Here is a 10521-nt window from a genome sequence, read left to right on the forward strand (position 1 = left end):
ATTTTTTTTCAACATTTTCTCCGCATGCTCAAAACCGTTACTTTTCAAAAGCAACCTCGGATACTCTCTTATCTCTCTATCCATGCGGTCGTGGAAGTTGTCAAAGCAGAGAGAGAGAATATTTTGTGATTTTGTCGGCTCTACTTTTCCGTGTGATTTACATTGAAAAAAGTAGAATGCGACTAGATATTGAGTTAATTGTAATCTTGAGTCTTATTTCCATCGTATCCGGTACATTGTCACCGTCGAAAGGACAAAAAGGGAGTAAAAACGCCGAATTGAAAGTCCGCAAGGGGCCCATTGATACAACAAGGGAGCACCTGATACGCGAAGAGCCGAGTGCGAAGGAGATTTTAGTTGAAAATGGAGCTTACTACAGGAATACATCCTTGAGGAATTTCAAAGGAACCGTTTTAGGATATGTAACACCGGTAAGAAAATTATTACTCGTCAAAACCGCGCGATTTGCCATCAAGATCCTTCCCTCCGACCCCCCATTCCTTTTGTATTTTTGACTACTTTTTGAATTTGGCGCCCTAAATGTAGTTCCAAAAGCCACCACTGCTATTTTTTGGTACTAATGATTGAAGAGGAAATGAGACGGATGCACGTGCCGTGTCATCTCAATTTTCTCACTCTCCCGTCCCTGATTCTGTTTCACTCGCACAAGAAGTTTTTTGGCAATTTTCCCGCGTTTTCCGTCAAATTTTCATTATGATTTTAATATTTTCTAACGTTTGACATTCTTTTTTTCCTTTGACGTTCTTCATCTAACATTTGGCATATTTTTTTTAACGTTTGACGTTCGTTCTTTTCTAACGTTTGACATCTTTTCAAAAAATTGACTTTTCTAATGACGTTTATTCCATTACGTGAAGTTTCTGGCGTTCTTTCTTTAATTTTTGATATATAAAAAATATTTTGGCGCTACGTCCCATATAGGAACAGGGCCGGCCGCCCTATATGATGTTGTTGTTCTCCTTGCGGAGAAGTAGTGGGAGGCCTTGCTAGATACTACCACGTGTGGGCCATTTTACAGATAGGAGTGTATCAATCTCCTGATCCAACCGGTCAACGTGATCTAATTGCACGTTGGCGGATGGGGCGCGTTGCCGGGTTCTGTATTCGAACCGGCGACCTTTGGATGCGCACTCAAGCGCTCTATCCACTGCACCCCAGGCCCACTAATTTTTGATATTTCTTTTCAAATGATTGCCTTATCTAACGTTTGGCATTTTTTTTAAAGTTTGATAAATCCTTTCTAACGTTTGACTTTTCTAACATATGACTTTTATACAAATTGCTTACCATTTGTAATGTGTGTTTATCAAATGTTTGGCATTTCTTCTCAAATGTTTGGCATTCCTTATCTAACGTTTAACAAATCTTCAGGAAAGTATAACTCTCCTAATTTCTAACGTTTATAGCATTGTTTTATTTTTCTAACGTCAGGCGATCACTTTCTTAAATACTTTTAATTTGTTTTTAGCGGTAAACGGTCTTGTGTAACGTTTAACATTGATCGGTCAAGCGGTTGCTTAGCAGTACGCTTGCAAAATAAAATTATTTTTTTTGTCGTTGCAGTGGAATAATTATGGATATGATATTGCAAAAACATTCAGCCCAAAATTCGATGTAGTAGCACCGATATGGCTACAGATTCTGCGAAAAGGTGATAAGCAATATGAATTGGCGGGAATGCACGATGTTGATGAGCAATGGATGAAAGATGTGAAAAGGAATAGCGGCTTTAAGACTAAAAGTAAGTTTGCACACAAAATAAAAAAAACCATAAAAATTTCATTTTTTCAATGCAAATATGTAATTTTCTCACCTTTCAGTTACACCACGAGTCCTATTTGACAAATTCAAAGATGAAGACTTTTCGAAACTTCTTTCCTACCCCGAAGAACGTAAGATAGTTTCACGAATTATTCTCAATGCCTGCGATACGTACCGCTTTGATGGCATTGTCCTGGAAGTTTGGGCTACATTAGCTCTCCGGATGGATGATCCATTTTTATACGATCTCGTCATTGATATTTCCAAGCCGTTGCTGGAGCAGAAGAAGCTCGTTTACATGGCGATCCCACCACGAAGGGATCATTTGTATGATTTATTCACACAAGAGAATTTTGACTATCTCTTTGACTACGTTAGTGGGTACTGTGTAATGGCGTACGACTACTCAAATGCCCAGAGGCCCGGACCAAATGCCCCTATCAAGTGGGTACGTGATACAGTTGAGTTCTTCTGTCCATCCACAAGTCCAAATTACCGGGAGAAGAGGAAAAAGATTCTCCTTGGTCTCAATATGTATGGAAATGACTTTACACCCGAGGGTGGTGGTCCAATTGTGGGGCATGAGTACTTGAGACTTCTGAAGTATGTCAAGGGGAGGCTGCAGCACGATGAGAAGGATGCTGAAAATTTCTTTGAAGTCAAAACCCCAACTGGTCGTCATATTGTCTTCTACCCAACGCTCTATTCGATCAAGAAACGCATTGAATTAGCCCAAGAACTAGGCACGGGGCTCTCGCTGTGGGAACTTGGTCAAGGACTTGATTATTTCTACGATTTACTATAAAAAGGCACAAAAAAGGTGAAAAACTTAATTTTACAATAAAGTATTTCAAGTGAATGTCGCAACTGGTTCTAAGTGATTTTTGTAAGTGTTCAGCTGAACTGAATTAAAATGTCTTTTTTTCTAAAAAGTATTTCACACCATGCTTATTATTTAAAAAAAAATGATACATAAAAATACTAAATTATTGCAAGGAAATCATTTTATCCAGCTGCTACACGTCCACGTCCTTTGAAGAGCATCATTGAGCTTGGTCCCTTCATAACGCGAGCCATTAGTTCCCAGGATACTTTGGCGGGAAGCCAGTGTTTGAGCGGAAGAAGGAATCTAACACTGTCCGGAAGAACGCAGTTTACTTCATTTTTTCGCACAGCACCAACAATGGCGTCTGCAACGGCTTCAGGCTCCAACATTGGCATCAATCGTGGTCGAACGCCAGCAAACATTCCCGTATTGATGTAGTATGGACAGACAAGGGTCATGTGCACATTATCATGACCATGCGTTCGTAATTCCGTGTACAGAGCCTCATGGAATCCAATGCACGCGAACTTCGTGGCGCTGTAATCCGTGCAACCATATGTGCCCAATAAGCCGGCTACTGATGCAACAGTAACTATTTTTTTTTTTTCAAAAGAATTTTAGTTTATAAAAAAGGTTTCAAAGATTCAAGGGCTAAATTAAATTACCAATATGTCCACCATTATCAATCATATCGTCCAGGCATCCCTTGACGGTCCAGTAGTGCGATAGAACATTAACAGCATATGTGTTCTCAATGACCTTCTCCTGGAGGTCCCAGAGTGGCTTACAGCACACCGTCCCGGCGTTATTGATCAAAATCTGCACAGCACCCACATCCTCACGAACTATTTTCATAGTTTGCTGGATTTTCTCCTTATTTGCCAAATCAACGACATATCCTTTGCATGAATATCCTTCAGACGCCAATAATTCAATCGTTGAATTTATAGCTGCAAAATTTAATAAAATGAATTTAAAATATTTTTATTGCTATTATGCGATATTTGTGAATGTGAAAGTTGGTACAGAGCAGTGATGCGTGCAACTATAGAGTCTCACAGTTGTTCCGCAATAAGATGAAATTTTATGTGGTCTATGCACGTGCAATTTTATTTTCACTATAGGTATACGTTTTATAAGGAAAAGAGTAACGTTTATTTATGAGCTATAAGATGCATTTATAAAATTAAAATTTATTTCTATTAAATCATCAATTATCTATAAATAAATGTAGGTGAATGGGAAATTTTTTGAAATTCTTTTTATTGAAAAATTCGCAAATTATTAATCAAGAAACTATACTAAGAAACTAATACATACGCTGAATATTATTACGCAATGCGTTGACAGACATAATTTGATGTAATTTTTATGAGCATATTGCAATGTAATTACTTTGCATACAAAATACAGGAAGTCGCGTGCGTTCATATCAAGTTCAATGGAACACTCGCGGAAGGAGAGCTATTAAAAATGTTAACCGGTTTTCTCATATCTTTGATTCATTTTGCCAAAAAAAACCGACGAGATTTCTCTCAAAGATTTTATTATCATATCATTATGTTAAAATTTTATTTTCATTGCAACGTTGGAAGAAAAAACCTTGGTCAAGGTTAATTTAATTATGACATCATAAATTACTTTTCGTTATTTTAAAATTCACTCAATCTTCCTTTTCCCACAAATTAATGGAGCATAAAATGAAAATAATTTTTCTTTTGTCTTCCAAACATGAGATTTTACGGGAAAAAAAAGATTTCTTTACCCATAGAGAGGTAAATCCTCTATTTGTTGAGTTGAGTTAATTGTTGCTCAATGCCTTCAACTTCAAACACTTGATGGGAATAAAGAGCGTGTAGTATGACAATATTTAAATAATAATTGTGTAAACGGAAAATATGTCCCATTTTGCGAAGGAAACATAAAACAAAAAAGCTTTGATTTTTCCTTCCAAACTCTACAGTTGAATTTTATTTCAAATCACATCTCATTAATTCAGACGTGGAAAAAAATTCCAGAAAAAATTCAGAAAGTAGTAATTGTGACTAAAAAATGTTTATTTTAGTAATACACACTTTTGCCATTTAAAATCATAGGAATTGTGCGAGCATTATGTACCTATACTGTAGTATGTAGTAGAAGGGTGAATGAACTGAGGAGATTGTGCTTTGGCTCATTGAAAAGATTGAAAAGAGAAATTTCTTTGAATGTGCAGGTACTTCATTCACAAGTACCTCTGCAATTATTCTGTCTCTTCAGTGTAACAATGAAACTTTGTGGAAATTGTGAAAATTATACATCTACTAATATACTGGCGAAAGGTACTAAATATTGAGGCATTGTTGGAAAAATAAGAATTATTTCGTTATTTTTTTTTTAACTATTCCTCCTTCTTTTGACCTAATTTTGAATAAATAATTATTCAGCTAGAAACATAGTGCAAAGATTTGTCCAAAAGTACAAAGAATGACGTCACACATTGTGTTTTAGGACACAACTTTTAAATCATCAGGAATTTATGATGTCATTGGTTGTATCAAGGGTTGTATTTTTCATGAAAACTTTTTCGCATTTTCTAAGCAGATCACATCAGTGGAAAATGAAAAGTTTCTTTAGTGATTATTTTCTCAAATAAAAGGTTTTTCCACACAAACACGAATAAACTCCTTTGTATAATTTTCACAGAAAATTTTTACCTATAATTACATTGTTAAGGATGGAGTAACTAAATTTGCTTTTTTGCTTACTTACCTTCTTGATTAATGTCCCAAATGATCACTCGAGATTGAAGTCTTGCAAAATTTAATGCCAGCAATTTTCCAACGCCGCCACCACCTCCGGTAATAAGCACAACTTGATTTTTAACATCCTGTTTAAATTAAATTTAGGATTAGAAACACATAAAAAAATGTGTACCTACTAAATATTTAATGACCAAAATACTGGACTCAATCAAATAAATTTTCCTGGTGCTAAATACATCTGATTAAAACAGCACGTCTTTGTTATGGAGATGGTTCGCTATATATTTCAAAGCTTTTTCACCTATATACATAATAATAACTTTTTTTGTTTGATTTCATGATTATGAACTTTCAGCTATATTTTTTCTCTAAACTGTTTCGGAAGAAGAAATCTTAAAGTAAAAGTAGTAGTTGAAAAAAAAAACGCATGAAAAAGTTATATAAAGAGTTAAAAAAAAGTAATTTCTAGAACACTCACAGAGAAAAACTTTCGAAATAAACATAAATTATGTAGTGAAAGTACAATTAGATTTTTTCAGACCATATTATGCGTTTTATCATTGAATGTTTGGAGTGGAAAATTAAGTAAAATTTGTACCTTTAAATTTCTAAATTTTGTCGGTAGTAAACTTAGGTAAAAAGCTTCACAGATGTAAATGAATGATTTCACATAGAACACAATAAGATCCCAAAGAAGTAAGAAAATATGTTCAACACGATTTTCATATAAAAGTTCCGCCATAATTTTCCCGTTGAAAAAGATGGAAAGGTTCGTCAAATGAATTCAGCTCTTTCTACTTTTCTCAATTTCTTCTCCACAATTCACTTCCACTTCGCTCTAAGGCGGAGATCTAACTGATTTGTACTCACGGCGTGGAGAAATGTTGACGTGATTTTGGATTTACTTTCATGAACGAGGGCCGTATTTGGAAAATAATTTATCTTCTCATCTAGCAGAGGGGACATGGCAAAAGGTGTTTCAATGGATTGATGGAGTGGCACTTTTTTTCACATGAATTTTGCCCAGTTTTTAAATTAATTTAGAATATATAATATTTTCTTGACAAATAATTCTTAAAAGCTTTGTTGCTTAAAAGTTGAAAATACAGCCTTAACATTTAAAGGATAGAGGAAGTATTAAGAACATTACAAAACTTAATAATTTCATTTCTGCAAAAATATGAATTTTTCTGACTTAGAATAGAAAACTTGCAATAGACCCTTAATTCTTCGTTTTGAAGATTGAGACTGTATTACGAGAGTCTACTGTATACTATAGATCTTTTCTAAATCTTGATCAGTTTTTCATCAGAATTCATTGCTCTTTCTCGATCCTCAATTAACAAATAATATTTCCAGGATAAGAATAGGAGGAAATTCAAAAATTTCTGATTTTTCGAAACTTCTTTGAAATTCGTACCTGCACATCGTATTGTAGTAAATGAAAGTTACCGAGAATTAAAAAGTAAACAAAACTCTTCAAACGTGAGGATGTTTTTATACACCTCATATTTGGGCATAAGATGAAAATATGAATATGTGGATAAAGCATTTTATTTGTACCGAAACTTTATGACTTGCCAATACTGCTTATGCAAGCACCATTCCCTCTTTTGAATTCTATGCAAATTAACCGACCGAAGTGCATTTTCAAAAACCTGTAAGAAAAAATAGAAACATTGGTGTTCATCATCATGTACATAATTTGCACTAAAGAATTTTGTAATGACTATAATGTGTGTAATTTATTTTGAAAAGTATATGTATATATATATATATATGAGGAGTAAGCTTGTAATTTATGCTCCTTTGCCTGGTGATCATAATATGCTTGTGTATTTACATTATTGTTAGCTTAGGATATTTTAAATAAATTCCTAAACTTCTTTCAGGACTCAATGTTAATTAAACATACCGAAATGTCGTTAATAATTTTGTAATTCATGAAATTTTTTAATTTTCATTGGAAAATATGTATTGCATAGCTTTCGGCACAGTCGCAATGAAAACATTCTTTCACTATGCCGTGATAGGTGGATGAATGAATTTACGCGCCATACAAATTATTACACTGACGAACATTAAAGATTGAACACTCTGTCGTATTCAGCGATCAAGAAATTCTTGAAATTTCAAGAATTCCTTCTAAAACTTCAACGATTTCATGGTTTTCTTGATCGATGAATACGATTAATTGTGTGATTTATGTCAATGATCCTGAATATACCAATGATTAGGATAAGTAAAGATTCATATAGTGGATGAATAGAAAACATAGGGAAAAAAATCGAATCAAACTCCCAATGGCTGAGATAGTTATAAAGCAAGTTCTAAAGTTCTGGTTCTTGATTTATCTTTATGTTTTAAATGGACGATTGACATTTATGTGAGAAAATTGCTTGCTAGAATTATTTATTAATCTGAGCCTTAATCGAATATAAAAACCTTTTTATTAAAAAATAATAATTAATTTTCTTTGTGAAAAATTCATAATTTCCTATATTTGTACGACCTTTCTATAATTATGATACGATGAACTCTATAAGAAAATATACAAAAATGTTTTTATATGAAAAACCAACAATTTAATTGGAAAATAATAGGTAGATATACCCACTAATTAATTTTAAATGACTAAAATATTTTAATATTTCTGCAAGTTTTGTTTAAAACCCAAAAAAGTAGCTTAAGAAAACTCATCTTTTCTCACAAGAAGATTCAATGGATAAACCCAAATGCAAGATAACGTTCCGGGAATATCAAGACATAAATGCAAAACGTTTTGTGATAAGTATAGAAAAAAATGTCGTTTTGAAGGTCTTAACGAACAACACGTTCTGCACTTTACAAAAATATTAGTATCACAACAACTTTATGAAAGTTCGCATTGCAACGCATATAGCAGTGCAATTGTAAAGAATTGTTCTAAAGTGGGTTCTTTAAAAAATGTCCCGAAAATGGTCTAATGATAAATAAAGGAATAAAGCAGATAAATCAAAGAAGAAACCGAGAATATTTTTTCTTGATTAATCTTTGAATTTCATCAAGTGGAAAAATTTCCAATTCTCACTTTCTTAAGCCATTTCGTTTATAAAGAAAGCAATACAAGATGCACTATTATTTCAAAATTTTTTTCTATTAGTTATTGCGTAAGATTTGCACGAATCAATTGTGTAATGCGTATGCAATGTAGATCAGCAATGTACTTTTGAGTAACACGAGGACTTTTATAAATTTCTACAGTGAAACCTTCTTCTGTACTAAAGTTAAAAACTTTTCAAATTACGTTCATTGAACTTGTAATACAAGAACTTTCGTATTTTCTGTTTCTCAATAGAGCCTCTCTAATATATTATTACAACCTTAAATTCAATTTGTAAGAAAAAAAATGAGATACACAAAAAAGATATGAAGATGATTAATTATTTTTTACTATTCATTTTAGTCGCATCAATTGCAATATTCTCTCAAAATAGGGAATGTCAAGCGATGGTTCAACAGTTTGGTAATAGTTAGGTATATACCGTGTGGGTTTTCTGTACACATTTGTTTAACCACAGATTCCAATTTTGTTGTAAATTTTAACCATGAATACAATGAATAATACTCTCACAGAAGCACATATTTGATTATAAGGTCAACTTATTTAGGAACGCAAGTAAAACAATACCATCTTCTTACTGCATTCCATTTTCTGTGTAATGAGTAAACAAAAAGATTGAATAAACGTCTTCAAGCAAAAAAAAAAGCAAAAAGTTCGGTAATTGATGTGCAAATTAATTCAAAGCTCCGGCAAAGACCATAAAGATGGCATTGAAGTGATATTTTCATTTTGAAAAATTAGCTTCTCATATGATTTTTCACACAAATCATTATAATAAGGTGTAAGTTGTTAATAAAGCATAAAATTTTCATTTTTGATTTTAATACATAAGCTTTGCATACGCATCTTGAATATTTAATTATTGCTTTAGCGCCTATAAATTGAATTGAGATTTTGTCCTAAAAAGTTAAAATCTAATATTTTATACATTGACAAGCTTACGAAATTTTTGTAAATCAGTAAATCTTTTAAATTTATTATGCCACTCGCTTTAATGACATCTCAGGATCTTATTATTATTAAACAGTGTGAAAAGACGCTGAAACGATATTTTATACAAAGAGCCTAATATCTTATTTGAATGTTTGAGATCTCATATTTTCCTTTAAAAAAAATCACTATTAACTTCTACTTTTTTAACTACAACTATATTGTAATTACATTCAATGTGCTATAGTATTGTTATTTTCTTTTATAAAAAGAAAAAGAATGTTTTCAAGCACTTTTATTATTTAATGTGAATTACTTATGACATAAAAACACGTCGGTACGATTGAGAAAAAATTCCTTTTCATAATGAAGAAGTTAAATAAAGAATTTTAATTGAATGGCAGTAAAAAAAATAGTCATTCCTTATTGTTGGTCATAAAATTAACAAAATGAAAATATATTTCTTAGAAATCCATTTTGGGATTTTCTTTTCAATATATTTAGCCTCAGGCAGTGTCACTAAAAATGTCTAATATTACACCAACTTATGTCATTTTTTGAGGTAGGTACTGTGTATAGCGTGTGCACACAAAACAATTTATCTATATGTATAAATATTATATATGTATCTTCCACCTCAATAAGCTTCTCCAATTGAGTTGATTCAGTCTGCAAGGGACAAAAAAGGCTCATGCGCAATTGCCACCTTCTCCAATCGTGTCAAAAGGTACACTGTTGCAAATGCCAGATGAATTTAGCAATAATCGCCCCAAAGCACATTGGGTAAGAAGCAAAATTTTTACTTCAATTCAATCAAATTAAACTCTAACGCAAAGAGGTGAAAAAAAAGCTACAGCGAAGGCCAAAAGTAATTTCAATCACAATTTTATGGAGACGAGATTTCATTTGAAAATGACGATGAACGCGCAGCCACAAGCCAAGGTCGCATGTTAACCTCTTTTCACTTTACAATAAATTTTTAGTTATTTCTCTTGCGCTAACATCTCGAGTTTACCATCAAATTTGTGATTTTTGCTGGGTATACAATTTAATGAGAAATTTATTAGCGTATTTCTCTTTCTAACGTTGCCTACAAAAAAAAAAAGGATTGAAAAGATACTTTTTATGATATATTC

General features: G+C 32.7%; 3 protein-coding genes across 3 annotated transcripts in view; 1 reads left to right on the top strand and 2 right to left on the bottom strand.

The window, feature by feature from the left end:
• The window catches only part of LOC129790342 (clavesin-2-like), an 891203-nt gene that overhangs the window by 554980 nt on the left and 325702 nt on the right, over positions 1-10521 (bottom strand). The window lies entirely within an intron of this gene.
• Positions 91-2717, top strand: LOC129790303 (chitinase domain-containing protein 1). Its single transcript, XM_055827759.1, has 3 exons — positions 91-431; positions 1585-1762; positions 1842-2717. Exons 1-3 carry the CDS (start codon positions 177-179, stop codon positions 2585-2587), a joined length of 1179 nt encoding a protein of 392 aa, XP_055683734.1. The 5' UTR covers positions 91-176; the 3' UTR covers positions 2588-2717.
• Positions 2788-6187, bottom strand: LOC129790337 (epidermal retinol dehydrogenase 2). The gene is made up of 4 exons (XM_055827815.1): positions 5951-6187; positions 5360-5477; positions 3274-3558; positions 2788-3200 (listed from the first exon to the last, which is right to left on the bottom strand). Exons 1-4 carry the CDS (start codon positions 6092-6094, stop codon positions 2788-2790), a joined length of 960 nt encoding a protein of 319 aa, XP_055683790.1. The 5' UTR covers positions 6095-6187.

Source organism: Lutzomyia longipalpis, chromosome 2, assembly GCF_024334085.1.
Source record: "Lutzomyia longipalpis isolate SR_M1_2022 chromosome 2, ASM2433408v1".
NCBI lineage: Eukaryota > Metazoa > Arthropoda > Insecta > Diptera > Psychodidae > Lutzomyia > Lutzomyia longipalpis.